The sequence below is a fragment of the Vipera ursinii genome, assembly GCF_947247035.1.
Source record: "Vipera ursinii genome assembly, chromosome: 6".
NCBI lineage: Eukaryota > Metazoa > Chordata > Lepidosauria > Squamata > Viperidae > Vipera > Vipera ursinii.
Window position 1 is genome coordinate 87,641,159 of NC_139515.1, and position 26,829 is coordinate 87,667,987.

Consider the following 26,829-nt stretch of genomic DNA (forward strand, 5'->3'; position numbering starts at 1 on the left):
ATAGTTTTCCTCCTCTGGAAATTGTTTTCCCCCCCACCCAACTTTCTTTCTTGCAGGTAGGGGGGAAAAATTGCTGCCACTAAAAAGTTGTTTCATGATGAGATGGGCAGTAAATAAAATAATAAAATGTAAAATAAATATAAAATAGTAATATAAATAAATCAAATGAAATACAATACAGTAAAATAAAATGCAAACTATAAAATAATATAAAATAAAATATAATACAAAATATAAATAAAATAATATAAAAGAAAATATATGTAAAAGAAAATTATAAAAGAAAATGAAAGAAAATAAATCAATGTAAAATAAAATAATATAGCACAATAAATAAAATTAAAATAAATGAAATAAATTACTACCACTAGAAAGTCATTTCATGATGAGACGGGCAGTAAATAAAATAAAATAAAATAAAATGTAAAATTAATATAAAATAGTAACATAAGACAAGTCAAATAAAATATAAAATAATACAATACAATAAAATGTAAAATAAAATAATGCAATATAAAATGCAATACGAAATATAAATAATATAAAACAAAAATGTAAAATAAAATTATATCAGAAAATAAATAAATATAAAATTAAATTATTTATTTATTTATTTTATTGGATTTATATACCGCCCTTCTCCGGAAGGACTATAGCACGATACAATAAAACAAAATAATAAAATAAAATTTTCTTAAAAATAGAATAGAATAATATAATATAATAAAATAATAAAATAAAATAAAATAATAAAATAAAATAAAATAATAAAATCCTCAGCGGGACTTCCAAAACCCGCCATCGATGCTTCTTTTCGCTCTCCACTTTCTGGATCCGGCCGTTTTCCTTACCAGAAGCCGCTTCCGAACGGCGCCACCATCTCTTGAGCGGCTGCCATGAAGCCAGGGATGTCCAGGCGGAGAATCCCTTTGTCCTCCAAGGCTTCCCGGCAGGCACTGGCATTTTCTGTAAAGGCAAAAGCAGAGGTCTCTCTCCTGGACGAAACGAGAAAAGGCATTCTTCCGGGCTTGCACCCATTTCACAGAAGGGAATCTCAAGCCCAGACAGGCAACGAGAGCCCAGAAAAGAGGCAAGGACGGCATCAGACGTCAAATCAAACGAGGTAACTCAAACTTGACTTACGTCCGGGTGCTTAGTGACCGTTCAAAGTTACAATGGACTTAGGAGGGGGGCCAGCCGCTTAGTGACTGTTTGAAGTTACAACGAGCTTACTTACTCTCACCCGGACCTTCCGCCAAAAAAAAAAACCAACAGGGGAAGCCAGCTTCCTTTAACCACCGTGTGGCTGACTTAAAACCACCGTTTAAGGGATCCGCTTCAACAACTGTGCCGAGAAAAAGGTCCTAAAATGGAGCAAAGCTCGCGTAACCAGGGTCTCGCTTAGCGACGGGAAAAATGTCGGGCTCTCGGTCGCGCTCGTTAAGTCGAGGACTGCCTGTTTCGGCAAACGGAAGGGTGTTCCGGAAGAGAGGATCGGTGCGCTTGGCCGACGCCGTCGAGATTCTTCCTACGGTTTTTTTTGAGGGGGGGCGGGGAGACGGCAACGAGGGGGAGGGGCTTTCCTACCTGTGAGGAACACGGCGAACCTCCGGGTGACGTGTTGAATCTGCAAGTTCAAGAGGCAGTCGAGGCGCTCAAATCTCGTGCAGGATCTGGAGTCGCACATGTGGTAGTGGAGGACTTCGGTGAGGTTGGCCACCTGGCAGGATTTCAGGACCGACTCCTTGGTGTACGCGGCAGGATCCCCCCTGCGGGAAGAAAGAAGACCAAGAGGTGATCCCTTGAGGCGGGTGGCAATTTCGCAAAGGGTCCCCAGTCCATCAGCCCAGCTCGTTTTCCCTCTTGGTGGGGGGGGGGGGAAATATTTATTTATTTTTTATTTTAATTCCATTTATATCCCGCCCTTCTCCGAAGACTCAGGGCGGCTTACAAGCTTAGCAGTAGCCTTCATTCTATGTCTATGCCTGCTTATTAGGGCTTCCACACACACCCCAAGCGGCATTATTACAAAGTCAGCTTAATTGCCCCCAACAATCTGGGTCCTCATTTTACCTACCTTGGAAGGATGGAAGGCTGAGTCAACCTTGAGCCTGGTGGGACTCGAACCTGCACTAGTTGCAGGCAGCTGGTGTTACTTAAGGAGGCATTAGCCCACTGCTCCACCAAGGCTGCCCAATGTGGTCGTATGTTGTAAAGTCATAAAATGGGTCAGTTATTTATTTTTATTTTTTATTTTAATTCCATTTATATCCCGCCCTTCTCCGAAGACTCAGGGCGGCTTACAAGCTTAGCAGTAGCCTTCATTCTATGTATATGCCTGCTTATTAGGGCTTTCACACACACCTCAAGCGGCATTATTACAAAGTCAGCTTATTGCCCCCAACAATCTGGGTCCTCATTTTACCTACCTCGGAAGGATGGAAGGCTGAGTCAACCTTGAGCCTGGTGGGACTCGAACCTGCACTAATTGCAGGCAGCTGGGGTTACTTAAGGAGGCATTAGCCCACTGCTCCACCAAGGCTCATAAATAAATAAAATAGCAATATTGTCCGTGGGTATATCCCATTTTCCACCCGTAATATGGGCAGTCCTCAACTTACGACCACAATTGAGCCTGAAATATCTGTTGCTAAGCAAAACATGAATATCGCCCCATTTTACGACCGTTCTTCCTAGAATCGTTGCGCGAATCGCTGCAGTTATTAAATTAGTAACCTGGCTTCCCCCGTTGACTCTGCTTGTCCTGAGGTCACAAAAGGGGATATCACGTGATCCCGCGACCGTCATAAATAAGAGTCAGTTGCCAAGCATCTGAATTTTGATCACGCGACCACGGGGGATGCTGCAACGGTCATAAATATGAGAACCGGTCAGAAGTCACTTTTTTCAGGCCCACAGTAACTTTGAACAGTCGCTAAACAAACTGTTGTAAGTCAAGGGCTGCCTCATCTTCCAGCATTTGAATTTTAATCTGATTTGTGTTCGCTTTTAAGTTTTAACTTGTTTTTAATGCAGTTTTCAAATTCTGCTTTTACTGATATATTCATAGGTCCTTCTGATGTAAACTGCACAGACACTTGAGGTGAGATGAAGGGTGTAGAAATCTAAATAAAACAAAATAAAATGAAATTGCCCGTGGAAGCTGCATTGGCCAGCTTCCCACAACATGCTTGCAAGATAACCCTGGTTAAATAAAATATATAATTGCTTCGTTCACACCCTGGTATTGGGCCCTGCTTGAGTGCATGAACCACTTTCGGAATGAACGCGGTGCTCATATAATGTGCTTCTTCGTTTAATGAGGACTAGCGTATGTACCCGCAGATTAGCCAAGAATTTTAAGTGCCAAAATATACTCCCAAAATTATACTCGTATCGGCCCCTTTGGCAGGTAAGCAGAGCCGTAAAGCTTTCATCAAAATACCACGAAAAATGTGGGGGCCCCCCCACGAATAAGTCAATTTGTCGTGCATTTTTGTTGAGATTTTGGTTAAAAAAAATTGAGGGTTAGCTCATGCTGCAGATGGGCATATCCACCAATATATATAGTATACGGTGTGCAGATTGGGTACGGTTGGGTGCGAGCCAATGAGGAAGCAGGACAGAGACCAAGGAGGAGGTTCCTGGGGGAGGAAGAGCAGGGGGTTGGACTAGAAGACCTCCAAGGGTCCCTTCCAGCAACGTTCTGATTGATCTCACCTGGCATCTTCCTTGAGCTTCTTGGATTCTTGGTAGTGAAGAAGCCACTTCCATCTTCCATGACCGTTGAGTTTCTCCAGGGTTTTGATCACGTCTTTCAGCTCCCCTGGAGAAAAAGAGCAGGGCCCCGCCATTAGCCCAGGATTTCTCAACACTGCCTACTTTCAGAGGGGTGGATTTCAACTCCCAGAATTCCCCAGCTGGCATGTTTTGAGATGGCTGGACTTCTACTCCCAGAATTCCCCAGCCAGCCTGCTTTAAAACGGGTGGACTTCACCTCCCAGAATTCCCCAGCCAGCCTGCTTTAAGATGGGTGGACCCACTCCCAGAATTCCCCAGCCAGCATGCTTTAAAAGATGGGTGGACTTCAACTCCCAGAATTCCCCAGCCGGCATGCCCAAATGACAAGTGGGTTACTTCCCCGGGGGCGGGGCTGGGAGCAGTGGGCTCCACCTACAACTGACGTGGCCGTGAGGAGCAGACCCCCTCCTTCCCGGCTGAGCCAAAGAGTTTGCAAACCGGCCCTGCGAAGCAGGCAGACTCACCCACGCTCATCCCCTGCAGCACGTTGTCATCGGACACCACAAAGCCTCCGCTGTGGAAAAGCTCCTGATAGGTGTGATCCAGAGCATCTTCCGGACTGTCCACCCCGGCAAAAGTCACGTTGGGGCAGTGTTTGAGACGCAGCAAGGAAGGGACCTGTGGGAGCAACAAATAGATCGGGGGGGTGTGTCAACCTCGCAACATCACGTGACGTGTTGCGACGTATCGTGACTTATTCCCCATTGCTGGCAATGGGGTGGGCACAGTTTTGCCGTGACGCATCCGGCCCGTGGGCCGGCAGTTTTGACAAAGCTGAAATAGATAGATAGATAGATAGATAGATAGATAGATAGATAGATAGATAGATAGATAGATAGATGATAGATAGATAGATGATAGATAGATAGATAGATGATAGGATGATAGAGATAGATGATAGATAGATAGATAGATAGATAGATAGATAGATAGATAGATAGATAGATAGATAGATAGGATGATAGATAGATACAGATAGATAGATAGAGATAGATGATAGGATGATATAGATAGATAGATAGATAGATAGATAGATAGATAGATAGATAGATAGATAGATAGATAGATAGGATGATAGATAGATACAGATAGATAGATAGATAGATAGATAGATAGATAGATAGATGATAGATAGATAGATAGATAGATGATAGATAGATGATAGATAGGATGATAGAGATAGATAGATAGATAGATAGATAGATAGATAGATAGATAGATAGATAGATAGATGATAGATAGGATGATAGAGAGATAGAGATAGATAGATAGATAGATAGATAGATAGATAGATAGATAGATAGATAGATAGATAGATATAAGATGAGAGATAGATGATAGATTAGATAGATGAGAGAGATGATAGATTAGATAGATAAAATGATAGATGAGATAGATGAGATGATAGATAGATAGATAGATAGATATAAGATGAGAGATAGATAAGATGATAGATTAGATAGATGAGAGAGATGATAGATTAGATAGATTAGATAGATAAAATGATAGATGAGATAGATGAGATGATAGATAGATAGATAGATAGATAGATAGATAGATAGATAGATAGATAGATAGATAGATAGATAGATGGACGGATGGATGGATGGATGGATGGATGGGAGGGAGGGAGGGAGGGAGGGAGGGAGGAAGCAGCAACTTGTCTCTAGAAGTTGTGGGCACTCCGGGTAATTTTTAAGAGGAGATTGGAGTCATATTTGTCGGTATAGGGTCTCCTGCTTGAGCAGGAGGTTGGACTAGAAGAACTCTAAGGTCCCTTCCAACTCTGGGCAAAAATCCTGCCCCGTTGCTGATCAACGGCCGAGAATTATTTCCCGGAAGAGCCAAAAGTGAGGTTTGAACCTACTTTGTGGATGTGTAAGAAAATGTCCTCGTTTCGAACGATGACCAGCAGGTTCCCCGCTTCCACAGCGCTTCCTTGGCGCAACTGCCGCACATCCACTTCGGTGTGGCCTCCCTTGTTCAGCAAATTCTGGAAGGAGACGCAGTTGTTAAATCCATCCCCGAGGCGCGAAACGGCGGCCACGGCGAGGAGAACCACACAGGCACACAGAGAGAGGCCTGGCTTTAGCAGACTCAGCTGCGCGTGGAACAAGTCCGTTGTGTTGCGCCGTTCTGCCCCGTCTGCGTGCAGATGACGCAGCCCGAGGCAACTCCCATTTGAGCAACAGCACAAATTGTTACGGGGCATTTTTTGTGTATCCTCCTCAAACAACAGCCAGTTTGGTGTAGTGGTTAAGGTATACCAGCCTAGAAATCAGGAGTTCAAGTCCTGCTTTAGGCATGAAAGCTGGCTGGTAACTTTGGGCCAATCACCAGGAGACAGTGAGTTCTAGTTCTGTCTTAGACACAAAAGCCGACTGGGTGAGTTTGGGCCAATCACCAGGAGTTGGTGAGTTCTAGTCCCGCCTGAGGCATGACAGCCAGCTGGGTGAGTTTGGGCCAATCACCAGGAGATGGTGAGTTCTAGTCCTGCCTTAGGTACAAAAGCCAGCTGGGTGAGTTTGGGCCAATCACCAGGAGACGCTGAGTTCTAGTCCTGCCTTAGGTACAAAAGCCAGCTGGGTGAGTTTGGGCCAATCACCAGGAGACGGTGAGTTCTAATTCTGCCTTAGGTACAAAAGCCAGCTGGGTGAGTTTGGGCCAATCACCAGGAGATGGTGAGTTCTAGTCCTGCCTTAGGTACAAAAGCCAGCTGGGTGAGTTTGGGCCAATCATCAGGAGACGGTGAGTTCTAGTCCTGCCTTAGGTACAAAAGCCAGCTGGGTGACTTTGGCCAATCACCAGAAGATGTGAGTTCTAGTCTTGCCTTAGGTATAAAAACTCTAGGTGACTTTGGCCAATCACCAGGAGACAGTGAGTTCTAGTCCTGCCTTAAGTACAAAAACCGGCTGGGTGACTTTGGCCAATCACCAGGAGACGGTGAGTTCTAGTTCCGCCTTACTCATGAAAGCCAGCTGACTTTGGACCAATGACTGTCTCAGCTCAACCCACCTCACAGGGTTTTTGTGGGGAAAGGAGTAAATACATATGTTTGCTCATTAGAGGATTCGCTGCCTGTCTTGTTGGGATCAGCCTGATGGTGCAGTTGTAGATTTTTATTCACCCACCAAATCCTACCTTTACTCTCCCGAAGAACGGGTCGTCTTCCGTTTCCATCACGTAGAACAAGAAAGGTTTTCGGCACGTTTCCTGGGCTACGTTTTTCAGCTGGAAGTGTAGTGTGTTGCGCAGCGCGGCGAGAAGATCCTCGTAGCCCAGCGTCCTTGGAGATCGAGGTAGGTACCGTTTCTCCCCCGCCTCTCCTGAGGTAGCAGTGGCGTTTCTCTCTGGGTTGCACGTCCGCCTGCTATCAAAAGCCATCGTTCTGCTGAAGTCGGCAAACTCTTCGACAACGGACGACACATCCCGGGAGAAACTGTTCAGCTTATTGTAGGTCAGTTCCTGGAGATGCAAAGAAGGGAAGGGACGCTTCGGACCGAGTCCACTTTGACTCCTCGGGGCAACAGCTGGGCCAAACGGATCCTGGGTGGCAGGAAACGGGCCGTAGAAGCCCTCGCGTCGGCCACCGGTCCTCGGGTTTGAGTTCACCACGGTGACGAGAAGCGGACTTCTGCTCCTAACGGGAAACCTAGCGATTGTCCCTTCGGAGACCGTTCTCGACGGCAGCACTGCTCCTATCCCTTGAAGTGGGACCTTCTTGGTGGGAAGCACGCGGGAGGTAGAACGTTGTGACCTCTTCAGGATCTCTCGGATCCTGCAATGGAATCGCACAGATTCCAGGTCTAAAATGTTTTGAATCGGATTGCTCAGAAAACCCCAGTTCCTGCTCCAGGCATTGATCAATCCCAAATCTCCGGAGAAAGGGCTGTGCTCTTTGGAGAACGTGTGGAAAGTCCTCGTTTTCTCCTTGTGCTTCTTGGTGACGGAGAAATTGATATAATCCTTGAAGTGCTCGGGCTTATGGCCCACATCGAGAGACAGCAATAAAGACCAATCCTCTTTTTTAAAACCAAAAGGAAAGTCGTGTTTCGTGAGCCCGGCATCTGATGCCTTCTGGCTAGCTTCTGAAGATACCCAATCCCCATCTTTACAAGTCTCTTTCCCAGGACCTGAACTACAGGTAAACTCGGACTCAATGCTTGGGGAGGCCTTGAATCTTGGTTGATCCAAACCCTTGAGTTTACTTGTGGGATGCCAATCTACGCAGGCATCTTGGCCGCTCTCCGCCGGCAGAGACTCATCTTCCCAGTCCACATCCATGCTTGAAGAACTGGTAGTCATCTGTGTCCTTTCATCAAGTTGAGGGTCTTCAAGACTTCCCAGAGACTCCTTTGCTTCTACTTGGGCCTCTTCTTCCTGATCATCTGGAGCTTGTTTTGAATCTCTGTCAACCAAAGGATCAGGTTCTTCTGCCAAAGAGTCCTCCTGACCTTCTGCTGGGACAAAGGACGGGTTCTCCACATCTTCTCCTCTAGAACGGTCATCCCTGTTACAAATGGGTTCTTCCGGATTAACCTTTGTTTGTTCAACTTCTTCCAAAGTGGACATGCCGTAGTCATCTAGTGAGTCGGTGGTTTCAAGACATGACCATCTGCCTTTTGGGTTGGTGGCGCCCAACTCTTCTTGACTGGTGCTACAACTCGAGGAGATCCCCGTGGCAGCTGAGGTAGCATCATTCTCTTGAAGTTCTTCTTTTTCAGAAACATCTCCTGGATCAGATGTCGTGTTCTCCTTTGGTGGGTAGCACCGCTCTCCTTGTTCCCTGCCTTGCAAGTCTTTCTGTTGGTCAGCAAAGGTGGAACTCTGTTCTAAACATTCATCGGCGCCTTTCACGTCCGCGTGGGAATGCTGGACCGTTGAGGAACCCTCATCATCACTTTCGGGAGGCGTCACACACTCTAACATGTCCAGATTAATCCAGCCTAAACTCTTCTGAGCCCTCGTTTCTTCACTCTCAGCTATCGTGGCACACACCGTAGCTACCAACTCCTGCATTAAAGCATGGACCTCTTCAGCTACAGCGGCCGTGGTAACGGTTGCTTTATCAACCTCATCCTCAGAGGCGGCTTCTTCTCTTGCAGAAGAATCACCGATGTCCTCTTGACCCAAACACGTTTCGTCCTTGAAGGAAGTCTCAGGTTCCACATCGTGCAATTCCGAGCACAGGGATTCTTTTGCGGGCTGAGAATTCGCCAGGATCTTTTCTCCCCGCCTGACCGTCTGCTCCTCTTGAGTGCCAAAATCAAACTCTACACACTGCAGGTCACTAACTCGTCCCGAAACATTGTCCGTTGGCTGAACGACATCCTCTTCTTGGGGAACGGGAGATTTCTCAAGCAAATCCAGTTTGGCGCTGGAATCTTCCTGCAATTTTGCAGCTTCGTCCGGCTGGAGAGGACTAGCTGGATGGTCTTCTCCCTCGGGGTTGTCAACCAAATCCATTTCTTTGGCCAGGGGAAGACTTTGAGCGAATGCAACGGAGCTCTCTTGGTTTTCCACCACTTCCTGCAGAGTCGATATACTCTTTGGTACCGAGTTCAAGCCCAAGTCGCTGTTTGGTTCGCCAAGAGGCACAGCTGGATCGGCCAATTCTGTGCTGTCCTGAGAAATATCTTCAATCAGATCCATTGAACCTTGAAAGATGCGATACAGGGGATTTTCCAGATGGTCTTCCTGGCCCCTTGGTGGCTCTTCATCAGAAGCTCGTTGATGGACAGGACTAGCCTGCCACGAAGGCAGACAGGACAAACGGATCCCGTCGTCCTCCTGGGAAGCTGAGGAAAGGTCAACCAGATCAACTGGGTTTGGAACCCTAGGACTTTCCGACGATTCCTGTTGACTTTGTAAGGGTCCACCTTCAGCTGCTAGATCATTTGGGAAGTCTCCGGAAGCTTGAATGGGAACCGGATCTGCTAAGATCGCTTCATCGTGTGAGTCCTCCACCTTGTCTATTTGCCTTGGAGATGTGAGGTCCATCTTCTTGGCTGACCCAGCCATCTTTTCTTCAACCGTCATTGGATGTAAGGAGCTCGCCTGTTGAGGAACCATCTCAATCAATCCCGTTTGGTTTGGAGATACGGAACTTGAGGATGGTCCTACAGCAGCTTCTTGGACAGTCAGGAATTCTGTCCGATGCCCGGACAAAGTATCTGGTGATGCCTTAGATGGGACAAGACCTTGTCTGGATAATGTTTCATCCCACATACCATCCGTTTCTTTCCTTCCTTTCACCTCATTCTCCTCTGGATCTTCCTCGTCCTCTGAAACCAGATCCATATCTTGGACTTCCATGTTAGCGTCGTTCCTTTCAGACAGCACGGGATCAGTGGATCCCAAGTCCATGCTTTCTCCCTCTTCCCGATCAGTATGAAGTCTAGGCTGATTTTCCACTTTGCTTCCTGGACTAGAGGGTTCCCGAGATGTCACATCTGCTTCGAACTCCACCGCTTTCGACGTTCCTATCTTGGGACCGCCATCTGGGAGGTCATCTCTCTTCTCCTCTTCTGAACAAGACACGACATCAAGTCTCCCATTTGCTGTGGAAATGGCAACTTCGGTGCTTGCCATGGGCTGTTGGTTTCTCGAACCGTCTGGAGGTCCCGTACACACAAGCGCATCATTTTGGGAAGCGCCAACCAGCTTAGTCTCTGCCCTTCTGTCTGCCTTGGGTTGACAAGTTGGAGGGTTCACACGTTCATCAACCCCGGGCGGGTTTGCAATAGGAAGCACAGGATGAAGCAAGGTTTGTTCTTTGGGCTCTGCTTCAACCGCCTGGGGAAAAAAAATAATAATTCCAGATTTCAGATTTGTTGTTACGCAAAACATCACGGTATCCCGTGCTCTCTCAGCTTGGTTGCTTTCTTGTAGACATTTCATTACTTAACTAGGTAACTTTATTTTCACTGATATGATCGACCGCTGATGATGTTCCCTAGTTGGGTCATGAAATGTCTGCAAGAAAACAAACAAGTTTGGAGAGCACCAAGGACCCCACAGTTTCTTTTTTCTTTTCTTTCTTTCTTTCTTTCTTTCTTTCTTTCTTTCTTTCTTTCTTTCTTTCTTTCTTTCTTTCTTTCTTTTTTTTCTTTCTTTCTCTCTCCCTCCCTCCCTTCCCTTTCTTCCTTCCTTTCTTCCCTTCCTTCCTTCTCCTTTCCACTCCTTTCTAGCATTGATGATGTTCCCTAGTTGAGTCATGAAACGTCTGCAAGGAAACCACCCAGCTCAGAGAGCAACGAGGACCCCTCAATTGAGCCTTCTTCTCTCCTCCTCCCCCTCCTCCTCCCCTCCGCAAACTCCAATTCTTTCCAGCACTGATGATGTTCCCTAGTTGGGTCATGAAACGTCTGCAAGAAAATCACCCAGCTCAGAGAGCAACGAGGACCCCACAGTCATCCTCCTCCTCCTCCCCCCCTCCACAAACCCTACTCTCTTTTAGCACTGATGAGGTGACCTAGTTCGGTCATGAAACATCTGCAAGAAAACAAAGAGAGCACCACAGACCCCCACAGTCATCCTCTTCTCCTCCTGCACCCCCCCTCAAACCCACTCCCTTCTAGCACTAATGATGTTACCTAAATGGGTCATCAAATGTCTGTGAGAGAACAACCAAGCTCAGAGAACACCAAGGAACCACAGTTCTCCTCCTCTTCTTCCTTTCCCCTTCTCCTCTTTCTCCTCCCCTTCTCCTCCCCCTCCACTCCATTAAGCCTATACCAGGGGTAGGCAACCTTGGCTCTTTTATGACTGGTGGACTTCAACTCCCAGAATTCCTGAGCCAGCTGTGCTGAGGGAAAAGGGAGAGGTTTCTAAACTGAGCCATACTGGCTGAGGAATTCTGGGAGTTGAAGTCCGCGAGTCATGAAGGGGCCATAGTTCCCCCATGCTGGCTCAGGAATTCTGGGAGTTGAAGTCCCCGTGTCATAAAGGGGCCATAGTTTCCCCATGCTGGCTCAGGAATTCTGGGAGTTGAAGTCCACAAGTCATGAAGGGGCCATAGTTCCCCCATGCTGGCTCAGGAATTCTGGGAGTTGAAGTCCCTGAGTCATAAAGGGGCCATAGTTCCCCCATGCTGGCTCAGGAATTCTGGGAGTTGAAGTACCCGAGTCATGAAGGGACCACAGTTCCCTCATGCTGGCTCAGGAATTCTGGGAGTTGAAGTCCACGAGTCATAAGGGGGCCATAGTTCCCCCATGCTGGCTCAGGAATTCTGGGAGTTGAAGTCCACGAGTCATGAAGGGACCATAGTTCCCCCCATGCTGGCTCAGGAATTCTGGGAGTTGAAGTCCACGAGTTTTGAAGGGGCCATAGTTCCCCCCATGCTGGCTCAGGAATTCTGGGAGTTGAAGTCCACGAGTCATGAAGGGACCATAGTTCCCCCCATGCTGGCTCAGGAATTCTGGGAGTTGAAGTCCACGAGTTTTGAAGGGGCCATAGTTCCCCCCATGCTGGCTCAGGAATTCTGGGAGTTGAAGTCCACCAGTCATAAAAGAGCCAAGGTTGCCAACCCCTGGCCTATACCCTCCTAGCACGGATGACGTTATCTAGTTGGGTCATGAAACATCTGCCAGAAAACAACCAGGTTCAGAGTGCGCCACGCACCCCACAATTCAACCTTGAACTATAAATATTCTGGCACCCCTTGGAGAGAGGAGCCATTCACACCTTCATCGCTGGCTCTAAGGGGCCCCAACCAAAACCTTACCTCCTCAACGGACTTCAGAGAAGGACGAGACCGTCCCCCCTCCTCAAGCAAGTCCTCGGTTTCTTCAAGTTGAGTAAGAGAACTCTCTTCCTCTAAGGAGTTGGTGGAGGACAGCTTGTCACACACGAGGAGCTTCTGGGAATGAGAGGTTACTCCATCTTCTTCTCCTTCAGTAGGTACCTGGAGAGCTTCGGAGACAGAAGCCAGGCCTTTCTCCAAAATGGACGCTCCACCACCACCACCATCCATGGTCTCCAAAGGGTCCACCAGACTGTTCAGGGACACGTACTTCGCAGGGTTACTGTGTTCGACCACTTTTCGTACCGTCAGGGCTTGGCACTTTTTGCTATAAAACAGCGCCATCCACATGTGCAGGATCAGCCTCATGTCCTCCATGTTATCTGAGAGACTTTCATCCCAGGGCCTAAAATTTAGGAAAAGGAGGCGAAAGTGGGCATTTGGGCTTGGCCTCGGGAACCCGCCAGAGTTCACACCTCAAACACAATGCACCCGACTGAGGGTAGTCCTCGACTTACGACCACAACCGAGCCGCAAATTTCCGCTGCTAAGCGAGGCGTTTCCTCAGCGTGTTTTTGCCCCACCCATTTCACAACCTTTCCTGCCGCGGTTGCTAAGTGAATCACCGTTAAATTAGTTATTAAGCGAATCTGGTCGTCCCCCTGGACTTTGCCGGTCAGGCGGTCGCAAAAGAGAATCACGCCACCCACCCCCGGGACGCTGCAACCGTCATAAATACGAGTCACTCGCCGAGCGTCTGAATTTTGATCAGATGACCACGAGGATGCTGCGGCGGTCATAAGTGTTAAACGTGGTCATTTTTCAGTGCCGTTGTAACTTCGGTCACCAAACTGTTGTAAATCAAGGACTATCTGTAGTAAGCTGAATTTTGCAATCGATTCTTTTTCTAATAATCCCGACAGAGAATTGTCCTCTTTACAGCCACCGCTGTTTACTGAATCAATGTTTTTGCTAAATGATGAAACCTAATTCCAGATCCATCGGTTCTTTCCTCTCAACACCCCAAAAATTGATTTGGAAACTAACCAGACGTGATTTGGAATCCCCAGAAAAAAAAACTTGTTTTACTCCCAAACCACACCAAGGTATTTATTTGGTCTATGGGTCCCTCACTTACCCGTGCACTGCCCGTAGGACGGTTTTTTCTAAGGAATTATTCGTATATTTGCTATCCAAATTGAAGAGGTATTTTGCCTCCCACTGGAAAGTAACTTGGACCGTTTTCTCGCAAGAGGTCACTCGGCGACTGGCGGAAAAGTCCTCCCTCGGCCGTGCCGCCATGAGGGTGAAACGAGCAGGCGGTAAATGGTTCGTAACCGGTTTGCCCGGTTGGCACGAATTCTGCTGGTGCTGGAAAGGAAGCACTTTTCCAACCAAGGGACCCGGTTTATCTTGCTTCACCCCGTTCCTCGGATTCGGAGAAGGCGGCGCCCCCTTTTGGGGGGTCTCGGAGACGGGGGAGGCGTACGAGTGCTCTAATGAAATCATGACGCCCGAATCCGACAGGTCCCCGGTCTCGTTCGTAAGGGCCAGGGAAGATTTGGTGAAGTCGGTCCTCGCTTTCTTCTGTTTGCTGGGATTCACGGTGATTCGGTCCTTAATGTTCGAAGGACAGTCCCTGTCCCGGCCGGCTTCCTTGACAGGCCAAAGTGATGATCGGCAGGTCTGTCCGGGCAGGAAAGTCCCTTTCCATTTCTTGGTAGCCCTGTGATATTCGTGATCGGACGGTTTGTGCAAAAATTTCCCACACGGTAGACGATGTTCCCGGGACGGGCGGAAACGTCCGAAGTCTCTTCGACCGTTCCCATCCAAGGGAACGTTACAGGAGCTCAGCGCTAAATCAGCTAACAGGTTCAACGCGTGCGAATCGCAATCTTCGGAAGTCCGAAGGGCGTCCACAACAGCCACGTCGTTTTTTACGGAGACCGCCTCGATCTTTTGCTTTTCCGAAGACACGTCGCGGACGTTTTTCCTCGGGGCTGCGCAAGGAGAGACAAAAATATTAGCGCAAGGGGGACAGGGGTACTTTGGGTTGGGAAAAGAAATAGAAGGAAAAAAAGGCACATTTGTCTCCAGAGGTGGCTTGGTTTTATCTGATCGTGAACACCCAAGGTAACTCTGGGTGGGTTCATTCGGGCAGATCTACTCGGTTTTGATAAGTCTAGCGAGGTGGAAAAGGGATCCGAATGATCCCTGGACACCAAAAACAAGGGGGCAGGCATGAAAGGAAAGGGATAGGATAGAAACAGAATTAGAATTATTAGAATTAGAATCATTAGGATTAGAATTAGGATTGGCATTATTAGAATGATTAGAATTGGCATTATTAGAATGATTATTATTATTATTATTATTTATTATTTATTCAATTTATATACCGCCCTTCTCCCATAGGACTCAGGGCGGTTCACAAGGTTTTTTTTAAAAACAATACAACAATTACAAAACTTAAAATCAATTAAAAATATTATATAGACCTTGCAATAAAACCCCAGTTAAAATACAGTTAAAATCCCAATTAATATTCTCAGACCAGGCCAGAGAGCTCAAAGAGCCAGGTCTTCAGGTCCCGGCGGAATGAACGAAGGTCAGGGGCAGGATTAGAATTGGAACTATTAAAATTAAGGTTATTAGAATTAGCTATTAGAATTAGAGATATTAGAATTAGAATTATTAGAGTTAGAATTAATGAGGATTAGAATTGGAATGAGAGTTATTAGAATTAGAATCGTTAAGTGAACCGATGGAGTCATTAAGCGAATCACGCGGTCGTTAAGCGAATCCTGCTCCCCGCCCATTGACTTTGCTTGTCGGAAGCCGGCTGGGAAGGTGGTGGTCACGTGACCCCAGGGCAAATATGAACCAGCCGCCAAGCGCCTGAATTTCGATCCCCTGACCAGTTGCGCCATGTGTAAAAGCCTTTTTTTCCAGCGCTAACTTCAAACGGTCAGTAAGCGAACGGTCGTAAGTCGGGGACCGCCTGGACCGGCTTCTCATCCTTGCCCCAGCTTTTAAAAAACAAAAAAATAAAACAAAAAAACCCCAAGAAGGTATGGAGGACAGGAAGCAGAATTATCTTTTTTTTTCCGGACAGGGTTTCCATGTGTGGATCATCGCCGCCATCTTACTTGGTCGTTTTGCGTCCATTTTGTCCATGTTCCTCATCGCTTTCTCCGCCTCGGTCAGCCGGGGCTTCTTCTCCTCCGTGACGGGTCCGCCTGAAGCCTCCGTGGCTCCCTCGGGCGAGACACTCCTCGGGCCTTGAATGAATTCCGCAGATAAAACTTCGGCCCCTGGCAGACACAACAAACCAGTGAGTAACCACGGTTTTCTGGCGGTGGCACAGCGCAAAGGATTTATAAGCAGACCTCGTTTAGCGACCCCAATTGAGACCAGCAACGTGGTCCTTAAGTGAAGCAGTCGCTAAGTGGGGCCCAGGAACCACGGCTTTCTGGTGATGGCACAGCACAAAGGATTGATAGGCAGTCCTCATCTAGCGACCCCCAATTGGGACTGGCAACCTGGTCCTTAAGTGAAACGATTGCTAGGTGAAGCCCGGTGAGTAACCATGGCTTTCTGGTAATGGCACAGCACCAAGGATTAATAGGCAGTCCTCGTTTAGCGAGCCTAATTGGGACTGGCAACGTGGTCGTTAAGTGAAGTGGTCGTTAAGTGCAACCCGGCGAGTGCCATGGTTTCAGGTGGTGGCATTACAGGAAGCAAAGCAAATCCAGCCCTCTCAAATTCGGCTCCCCAAGCCACCCTAACATATCTGCACAGCACAAAGAATTTATAGGCAGTCCTCATTTAGCGACCACAATTGGAACTGGCAATTCAGTTGTTCAGTGAAGCAGTTGCTAAATGAAGCCAAACAAGTACCAAACAAGTACCATGAGTACCAAGAGGGATAACTAATCAGCCCAGTTCGCTCCCTGCATGACCGACAATCCTTACTAACCTACTTATTCGACAAAGCGTAAAGAATACATATAGTAGGTAGTCCTCATTTAGCGACCACAATTGGGACCTCTTAAGCAAAATGGTCACTAAGTGAACCTGGTTACAATCGGGCGTCAGTTTTCCTTGGCTTTAGACACTCGCGAGAGTGGTAAATGCAAAGATTGGTTGCAAAGTTACCTTTTTCACCGCCGTCGCAACTGCAAACAGTCACTGTACGAGGCGGTCGGTGAACGAAGGCAATCTATAAAGGCCGCATCTCACAAGGCCCCAATCTGGGTTGTAAACCTCTGAGCCACCACTAGAGGGCGGCAAAGCGTTGGTTCAGTCTTGCCTTTCCTGCTCTCTAAGGCAAATGTCTCCAACCTTGGAACTTGTGGACTTCAACTCCCAGAATTCCTCAGCCAGCTTTGCTGGCTGAGGAACTCTGGGAGTTGAAGTCCACAAGTCTTCAAGTTGCCAAGGTTGGGTTTTGGTTTCCAGAAACTGGTTCCACCACCGCCCAGCTTGTTTGGCCTGATAATGTTGGTTTCGAGCAAGCATCGACCCAGACTTTAAAAGGCAGAGAAGTCACTTGCGAAAGGCTTAGCGGTCGGGGCCATGATGCGAAAGACGCTTTGAGATAGCAAGATGGGAGGGAGGTACATATAATAATTAAGTAAGCAAATAAATGCGTACATACATATATCCATACATATCTTATCTATGGGGTGGGAGTTGGGGGGGGAATGTTTTCCTGGTTTGCTGGGGACGGTATTGCATCATTGTTTAAAATAAACCAAGAGCAAAGTCCAGGAGTCTCCTTAGGGCAATTTGTAAGAAGAAGGCACAATGGTCCCCAAGACTTGCGTAATCCCAGCGCCCTTCTTGACTTTTTTGACCCTCCTTGGCTGAGTTCCCCCACTTATAGCTCCAGGGCTTACCCTCCATTATTGGAAGATATCAGGCAGGGGGTACCAATTTACTTAATAATCAATCAATGATTAAGCCTTTGTCACTGTGTATTATTATGTCCATCATGCTGAGCAATTGATTAATTAATAATTAAATGTATACACTGCCCGGTAGGTTTATTCTTCCAATGCTGGAAAAGAAAAGTATTTTTTTTGCCAAACACACTATGGATAAATAAAATGAAATATGCCTGTTTACTTGAATTGTTTCTATAATAACTTTAAAGATGATAGATAGATAGATAGATAGATAGATAGATAGATAGATAGATAGATAGATAGGCAGATAGAATTAGATATATAATTATATAGATATTAGACACAGAGAGCGACAAAAATTAGATAGCAATAGAGAGAGAGAAAGAAGGGGGCAGAGATGGATGGATACAGGTCAATTGGATGGATGGATAGATAGAATTAGATATAAATATATAGATATTAGATGTAGGGTGAGACAAAGATTAGATAGTAATAGAGACAGGGGGAAAGAAAGGAGGAAGGGACAGATGGACACAGACATATGTAGATATATAGACAGAGATATAGATTATAGATATATATATAGCTATATAAGGCATGAATATGGACATAGATATATAGATATGGATGGATAGATAGAAAGAAAGAAAGATAGAGAGAGAGAGAGAGAGAGAGAGAGAGAGAGAGAGAGAGATGATAGAAATAGATAGATGATATAGATATAGATGATAGAAATAGATGATAGATGATAGATAGATAGATAGATAGATAGATAGATAGATAGATAGATAGATAGATAGATAGAAGATAGGTGATTGATACATGGATATGGATTAGATAGAAATATAGACCTAGATACAGATATGGTTTATAGACAAAGTATTGTGAACGTATATCCCATTTACTCTGCTTCTCTCTTAGCTTTATTTTTTATTTTTATTCTTTAGAACTGCATCTCTTTTTTTTTTCTTTTGCATTCAACAAACACAAACCACAACAGTACTCAAACTAACACCTCTGATGGGAGTTCACACCACTTTCCGTGTGGTTATTGTGCTAAACCGCATTATGGATTTCCATGAACACCCCAGTCGGATTTCATACAACACGCTAAACCACAGAAAGGCTTAACCGACTTCAGCTTCGGGCTCTCCAGATTTAAACAAAATATGGCTACCTCAAACCATCTTTGTAAAGAAAAAATTATAAAGGCAGGATATAACGCAGGGGCTCTTCAAACTTGGCCCCTTTAAGACTTGTGGACTTCAACTCCCAGCTGGCTAAGGAATTCTGGGAGTTGAAGTCCACAAGTCTTAAAGGGGCCATGTTTGAAGAGCCCTGATATTCAGGAATAATACAGGTAGACCCCATTGAGACCCAAATTTCCGCTGCTTTAAAGCCACACAATCGTTAAGTCAGCTTTGCCCCATTTTGCCACCTTTCTTGCCCAGGTCGTTAAGTGAATCGCTGCAGTTGTGAAGTTATTAAGTGAATTTGGCTCCCCCATTGACTCTTGCTTGCCACAAAGAAGATCATGTGACCCAAAGACACGACGATCGTCGTCAATAAGAGTCCGTTGCCAGGCGTCTGAATTTTCACCCCATTTTTACGACCTTTCACACCACGGTCGTTAAGTGAAACCCTGCAGTTGTTAAGTTAGGAACACGGAACATTAAGCGAATCCAGCTCCCCCCCCCCCCAAAATCGACTTGGCTTGTCGGAAGGTCGCAAAAGGGGATCACGTGACCCCAGGACACTGCACAACCGTCATAAGTACATGCCAGTTGCCGAGCCTCCGAATTTGGATCACGTGACGCTGCAACAGTCGTAAGTGTGGAAAACAGGCATAAGTCCCTTTTATCAGCGCCATTGTACCTTCGGTCACTAAATGAACGGTCATAAAATAATAGCTTCTGCAAGCTTGATCAGCCGAAATTATGGCTTTGCTGTGACAAAATGGACAGCCATTTGTCTGAAATGGTATAGGGTTTCCTGCCTGAGCAGGGGGTTGGACTAGATGACCTCCGGGGTCCCTTCCAACTCCTATTCTATTCTATTCTATTCTATTCTATTCTATTCTATTCTATTCTATTCTATTCTATTCTATTCTATTCTATCCTATCCTATTTAAAATTGCATAGGGTTTCCTGCCTGAGCAGGGGGTTGGACTAGATGACCTCCAAGCTCCCTTCCAACTCCTATCCTATCCTATCCTATCCTATTGTTTGAAATTGCATAGGGTTTCCTGCCTGAGCAGGGGGTTGGACTAGATGACCTCCAAGGTCCCTTCCAACTTATTATTATTATTAAGGTCCCAACTCCTATCCTATCCTATCCTATCCTGTCCTATCCTATCCTATCCTATCCTATCCTATCCTATCCTATCCTATCCTATTGTTTGAAATTGCACAGGGTTTCCTGCCTAAGCAGGGGGTTGGACTAGATGACCTCCAAGGTCCCTTCCAACTTATTATTATTATTAAGGTCCCTTCCAACTCCTATCCTATCCTATCCTATCCTATCCTATCCTATTGTTTGAAATTGCACAGGGTTTCCTGCCTGAGCAGGGGGTTGGACTAGATGACCTCCAAGGTCCCTTCCAACTTATTATTATTATTAAGGTCCCTTCCAACTCCTATCCTATCCTATCCTATCCTATCCTATTGTTTGAAATTGCACAGGGTTTCCTGCCTGAGCAGGGGGTTGGACTAGATGACCTCCAAGGTCCCTTCCAACTTATTATTATTATTAAGGTCCCAACTCCTATCCTATCCTATCCTATCCTGTCCTATCCTATCCTATCCTATCCTATTGTTTGAAATTGCACAGGGTTTCCTGCCTGAGCAGGGGGTTGGACTAGATGACCTCCAAGGTCCCTTCCAACTTTTGTTGTTGTTGTTATTGTTATTATTATTATTATTAAAAAATTAAAACGTGTCGGTTTGTTTGAGATGACACTCACCCCTCTTCCTTCTCAGTGGATTCTGGATATTTTTTAATTTCAAGGTAGGCTTTTTAGTATCTGCTGGAGACCCGGGATCTTTAGCCAAGGGGATGCTGAGAGGCCCGGCTTCCTTGGGCAAACTCTTCACCTTCTTCTTTTTTTTCTTCTTCCTCTTCTCCTTCTCCTTCGTCTTTTTCCTGCTGTTCTCCAGCAGGCAGTACATCTTCAGTGGCGACCATTTCTTCTTCGAACTGGCCCCCAGGATGCGGCTGGATTTGCGTTTGGTCCACGGCAAGGAGCGCTCTCCGGCCGGGCTGCTTTTCGGCGTGCCGGCTCGGCTCGGCCCGTATCCGGCGAGGGAAACCTCGCCCGTTCCGGTAGCTTTGTCCAGCCCGTCCGACGGCGACGGGTCCACATTTAAATCCGCACGACCGTCGGGCGGCCAAGAGTCGCCCTGCAAACACGCCAAGGCGGACGAGACCTCCAGCGTGTAACTTTCGGGGTCCGACAGGTAAAACGCCAGCTTGGAAAACGAGGCGGGGGAGCACTTCTCGTCCACGGGGTCCCCCTTAGGGGCCTCGGAGGAAAGTTTAGAAATAAAAGGTGGGCCCACCGTGTTTCTGCGCCTCGGCCCGGAAGTCTGATCGAGCTTCGCAAATTCCTCCATGTGCAATTTGACCAAAGCGTTAGAAGGAGGCGAGAGTTTGATATTTGCAGTTTGGGCAGCTTCTGCCAACGCCTGGTGAAGGAGGGGAAGGACCAGGGGGAGCTGCTGGGGGGTCCCAGGTCTCCCCTCTTTGCGTTTCCAGTCTATGGCTAATGGGGGGGGGAAAACAAAAAAACACCAGAAAAGCCATTTCTAAGCAACTTCAGTCGCGCTCCACAAAAATAAATAAAATAGTTAGTGTTGTGTAAACCACGCAGAGTTGCTTTATGGATGAAATGGATGGCCTATTGACTAGTCCAGGGTTAGGCAACCTTGGCTCTTTTATGACTCGTGGACTTCAACTCCCAGAATTCCTGGCTGGCTGGGGCAGGAGTAGGCAACCTTGGCTCTTTTATGACTCCCAGAATTCCTGAGCCAGCCTGGCTCAGCATGGAAACCTCTCCCTTTCCCCTCAACGTGGGTGGCTCAGGAATTCTGGGAGTTGAAGTCCATGAATCATAAAAGAGCCAAGGTTGCCTACTCCTGGCCCAGGCCTAGGCCGCTTTATGACTCGTGGACTTCAACTCCCAGAATTCCTGAGCCAGCCACGCTGAGGGAAAAGGGAGAGGTTTCCAAGCTGAGCCATGCTGGCTCAGGAATTCTGGGAGTTGAAGTCCACGAGTCATAAAAGCACCAAGGTGGCCTACTCCTGGCCCAGGCCTAGGCCGCTTTATGACTCGTGGACTTCAACTCCCAGAATTCCTGAGCCAGCCACGCTGAGGGAAAAGGGAGAGGTTTCCAAGCTGAGCCATGCTGGCTCAGGAATTCTGGGAGTTGAAGTCCACGAGTCATAAAAGCACCAAGGTGGCCTACTCCTGGCCCAGGCCTAGGCCGCTTTATGACTCGTGGACTTCAACTCCCAGAATTCCTGAGCCAGCCACGCTGAGGGAAAAGGGAGAGGTTTCCAAGCTGAGCCATGCTGGCTCAGGAATTCTGGGAGTTGAAGTCCACGAGTCATAAAAGAGCCAAGGTTGCCTACCCCTGAACTAGACGAAACTAGGAGACGGTGAGTTCTAGTTCTACCTTAGGCATGAAAGCCAGCTGGGTGACTTTGGACCAATCACCAGGAGATTGAGAGTTCTAGTCCTACCTTAGGCAAAAAAGCCAGCTGGGTGACTTTGAGCCAATCACCAGGAGACGGGGAGTTCTAGTCCTGCCTTAGGCATGAAAGCTGGGTGACTTCGGGCCCCTCCCTCCCTCCCTCTCAGCCCAACCCACCTCACAGGGTTGCTGTTGTTGCCGAGAAAACAGAAGGAAAAAGCATTATTTAGGTATGTTCGCCACCTCGACTCGTTTATAAAAATAACCAAAGTGGAATAAAATTCTCGTAGATAAGTAAGTAAGTAAATATAAGGGGGAAAAGGGGGTAGGACCAAAAAAAAAGTGATAATACGGATTAAGTGATTCCCCAGTGTTTGCAAAACAACAACAGCAGCAACAAATTTTACCTGTTAAATATTTGGGCCCTGGTGATGGAAATAAAAACAAAGCTTGAAGAGACGTCAAATCGTTTGGCTCGGAATCTGCAAGCAGAAAGCAAGGCGCCATGTTTTCACCTTTTGAAGCTGAGTTTTCCTGGGAAGAAAGACCCACCTGGATTGGAAGGTGCTGAGGGTCTGTCATCCTTACCTTTTCCTTTCGCCAAGACGGACGAGGTGAGGAAGAGGAGGATTCCACGGTTATTTACGTATTTGACAAGTGCCTGCAACACAGAAAGGCAGTGGATTTCTCCATCGGGAGAATAAACAGATGGCCAGAGAATGCGGATCTGGGGTTCCTGCTTCTTCCCCAAATCTCCGGCACCTATCGTGCAATTTCACATCTGGGGGCTTTTTTATTAAAAAATAATAATAATAAAAGATAGCCCTCTAGCTCAATTCAGCTTGAATTCAGTTTGGTTCAATTCAGCCGTCCATCAAACAATGCCACGCCATCTTTGTTAACAGCTTCTTCTTTATATGTAATATTGAGCTGTAACAGGGCCGGTTTGGGGTTCCATTCAAAAATCTGTTGTTGGTTTTGTTACAATGGGGGGAAAAATAGACCATCCTGGCTTGTTCAAGAAACTGTGATCAAAATAATGGCCTAGTATCGTGTGCGAAAGGGACGCGATGGCTCAGTGGGTTAGGACGCTGAGCTTGTCGATCAGAAGGTCGGCAGTTTGGCGGGTCGAATCCTGAGTGCCGCGTAGCAGAGTGAGCGCCTGTTACTCGTCCCAGCTTCTGCCAACCTAGCAGTTCGAAAGCACGTAAAAAATGCAAGTAGAAAAATAGGGACCACTCCGGTGGGAAGGTATCAGCGTTCCGTGAGCCTTTGGCGTCTAGTCATGCCGGCCACATGACCACGGAGACGACCTCAGACAAGCGCCGGCTCTTCGGCTTTGAAACGGAGATGAGCACCGGCCCCTAGAGTCGGAAACGACAAGCACGCATGTGCGGGGGAACCTTTACCTTTATCGTGTGTGAAATGCTGCCTATGTACATATTTGGAATAGCTGTTTTTTTTCAAAGGCACTGAGCTGTGGTCTGTCTACCAAAATATCCTGAGTTTGACAATACACTAAGCTATAATTGTGTATAACAACATGCTAAGCTGGTGGTTTCTCCACCTTTAGCAACTTCAAGATGGGTGGATTACAACTCCCAGAATTCCCCTGCCAGCATGCTTTAAGATGGGTGGACTTCAACTCCCAGAATTCCACAGCCAGCATGCTTTAAGATGGGTGGACTTCAACTCCCAGAATTCCTCCGGCAGCATTTTTTTTTTAATATAGAAACAGATTGAGGCATTGCTATCAAAAAATTTACGTGGATGTGTTTGTAAATCACTAGAAGGGGCAGACTTCCTAAATTTTTAAAATGCTGATTTGCTGGGCATTTTTGGAGATTGAGAAACCCCCCCCCCCAGGCAGATCCTGCAAAAAAAAAGATATAGTTATTTCTGAAGATTTTTAAGAACTCACCAGGTTTTTTTCTTTCATGCTCCCAATGAGCTGATCTTTCAGTTCACTCTCGTCTAATATTTCCACTTGATATAAACGAAATGATAACTGCTGACAACAGACTGCAGGAAAAATCAAGCACACTTTTTTTAAAAAAAGGCAAGGAAAATGAAAACAATCCAGTGTTAATGGTCAAATAAATCTATTATAAATAAAACCCTACTCCCTTCTTGCACTGACGATGTTCCCTAGCTGGGTCATGAAATGTCTGCAAGGGAATCACCAAGCGCAGAAAGCACCAGGGACCCCACAGTATTATTGAGCAATGCCCACCCATTCCCTCCCTCCCTCCCCTCTATCTATCTATCTATCTATCTATCTATCTATCTATCTATCTATCTATCTATCTATCCAGTAGTTCATCTATCTATCATCTATCTACCAGTCTGTCTTTGTCTGTCTGTCTGTCTATCTATCTATCTATCATCTATCAATTCATTTATCTATCATCTATCTATCTACTAATCTATTATCCATGTCTATCACTACATTTTCATCCATTCGTCTGTGTCTCATCTAATTATCAATTCATTTGTCTATCATTTATCTATCTACCAATCTATTATCTATCTATATGTCTATCACATTTCTATCCATTTGTCTGTCTCTCTCATCTATCTATCTATCTATCTATCTATCTATCTATCTATCTATCTATCTATCTATCTATCATCTATCTAATCTATCATTTGTCTATCATCTACCAATCTATTATCCATCTATTACCAATCTATTATCCATCTACCCAGATTGTTGGGGGCAATTAAGCTGACTTTGTAATAATGCCGCTTGGGGGTGTGTGTGAAAGCCCTAACAAGCAGGCATATACATAGAATGAAGGCTACTGCTAAGCTTGTAAGCCGCCCTGAGTCTTCGGAGAAGGGTGGGATATAAATGGAATTAAAATAAAAAATAAAAATAAAAATATGTCTATCACTACATTTCCATCCATCTATCCATCCATCCATCCATCCATCCTTCTGTCTATCTCTATCTCTCTATCTATCCACCCATTCTCTCTATCTACTAATCATTCATCTATCTACTAATCTATCATCCATGTCTATCACTACATTTTCATCCATTCGTCTGTCTCATCTATCTAATTATCCATTCATTTGTCTATCATTTATCTATCTACCAATCTATTATCTGTCTATCACTACATTTCCATTTGTCTGTCTCTCTCATCTATCTATCTACAGTATCTATCTATCTATCTATCTATCTATCTATCATCTATCTATCATCTATCTATCTATCATCTATCTATCTATCTATCTATCTATCTATCTATCTATCATCTATCTAATCTATCATTTGTCTATCATCTACCAATCTATTATCCATCTATATCTATCACTACATTTCCATCCATTCATGTCTGTGTGCCAGCCATCCATCCATCCATCCATCCATCCATCCATCCATCCATCCATCTATCTCTCTATTTATCCACCCATTCATCCCTTTCGTTTGGTCTATCCATTCACCCATCCATCCATCATTCACACACAGCCAACGTCATCGTGGGAGTGACTCTGGTTTCAAATTCGGTTCCCTCCTGCACCGTTTCCACCTAATTATCCCGCTGATGGGCGGGTGGACCCCCAGAGTCATGAGCCCGTTTAAATCACTTGCCCCCCATCCAATGTCCCATGGGGCTGGAAAGAAAAGAATCAAAGCGAACCGTCCTGACCCAGATAAAGCGCAACGCATGACACAATTTAAAAGCGTACCTTCGTCATTGGAATAACTGTTTTTTTTAAAGGCAGCTTCCGGCAATTTTTTCCGCAATTCAGATATCCGCACGATGTATTTGAATTCCAGCTTGGCTGGCCTACGAAAGGAAGAAAAGGAAAAAACGGTTGGGCCTCAAGACTTTCCGAGGTGGAGGTGGAGAAACAGCAGAACTGGAGTCTAGAACCATTCCTCGTTTCCTGGGCGCTGTCTGAGCTTGGCTGCCTCCTTGCAGATGATTTCGTAACCTAACTTCGTAACATCAGTATTAGAATGGAGGAGGGTCTGTTCTCTGTTTTATACGTAAGCGGCTTGCAAACCCCACTCCCTTGTAGACTGATGATGTTATCTAGTTGGGTCATGAAATGTCTGCAAGAAAACAAGTTCAGTTCAGACAGCACCAAGGACCCCACAGTTCTTCCTCCTCCTCCTCCTCCTCCTCCTCCTCCTCTACAACCCCTTCTAGCACTGATGATATTCCCTAGTTGGGTCATGAAACGTCTGCAAGAAAACAAGTTCAGTTCAGAGAGCACCAAGGACCCCACAGTCCTTCCTCCTCCTCCTCCTCCTCCTCCTCCTCCTCCTCCTCCTCCTCCTCCTCCTCAACACTCACTCCCCTTCTAGCACTGATGATATTCCCTAGTTGGGTCATGAAATGTCTGCAAGAAAACAAGTTCAGTTCAGAGAGCACCAAGGACCCCACAGTTGTTCTTCCTCCTTCTCCTCCTCCTCCTCCTCCTCTACAACCTCTTCTAGCACTGATGATATTCCCTAGTTGGGTCATGAAACGTCTGCAAGAAAACAAGTTCAGTTCAGAGAGCACCAAGGACCCCACAGTCCTTCCTCCTCCTCCTCCTCCTCCTCCTCCTCCCTCTTCCCCTTTATTACTTCTATCTCCTTCTTGCTCTCCCCCTTGTCTTTCTCCACAAAATCCTCTCCTTTCTAGCACGGATGATGTTCCCTAGTTGGGTCATGAAACATCTT

At 46.2% G+C, this 26,829-nt stretch overlaps 2 protein-coding genes and 1 long non-coding RNA gene across 4 annotated transcripts in view; 1 reads left to right on the top strand and 2 right to left on the bottom strand.

Annotated features, from left to right (window-relative positions):
• EXOC4 (exocyst complex component 4) overlaps positions 1-18,742 on the top strand; it is a 733,833-nt gene extending 715,091 nt beyond the window's left edge. The window contains exon 12 of the transcript XR_014492900.1: positions 18,266-18,742. The gene's annotated coding sequence lies outside the window, so the exon portion shown is untranslated. The remainder of the gene's footprint in view (positions 1-18,265) is intronic.
• The window catches only part of LOC310642467, a 210,696-nt gene that overhangs the window by 31,085 nt on the left and 152,782 nt on the right, over positions 1-26,829 (bottom strand). The window lies entirely within an intron of this gene.
• TASOR2 (transcription activation suppressor family member 2) overlaps positions 1-26,829 on the bottom strand; it is a 40,351-nt gene that overhangs the window by 1,899 nt on the left and 11,623 nt on the right. For both annotated transcript variants that reach the window (XM_083366082.1, XM_083366083.1), the window contains 14 exons: positions 25,845-25,945; positions 24,067-24,167; positions 22,734-22,806; positions 22,553-22,627; positions 20,417-21,214; positions 15,694-15,858; positions 13,683-14,544; positions 12,527-12,950; positions 6,943-10,596; positions 5,669-5,794; positions 4,266-4,419; positions 3,721-3,826; positions 1,588-1,769; positions 852-966 (listed from right to left, as the gene is read on the bottom strand). In XM_083366082.1, coding sequence (XP_083222208.1) covers positions 852-966; positions 1,588-1,769; positions 3,721-3,826; positions 4,266-4,419; positions 5,669-5,794; positions 6,943-10,596; positions 12,527-12,950; positions 13,683-14,544; positions 15,694-15,858; positions 20,417-21,214; positions 22,553-22,627; positions 22,734-22,806; positions 24,067-24,167; positions 25,845-25,945 — 6,936 coding nt within the window. The remainder of the gene's footprint in view (positions 1-851; positions 967-1,587; positions 1,770-3,720; positions 3,827-4,265; positions 4,420-5,668; positions 5,795-6,942; positions 10,597-12,526; positions 12,951-13,682; positions 14,545-15,693; positions 15,859-20,416; positions 21,215-22,552; positions 22,628-22,733; positions 22,807-24,066; positions 24,168-25,844; positions 25,946-26,829) is intronic.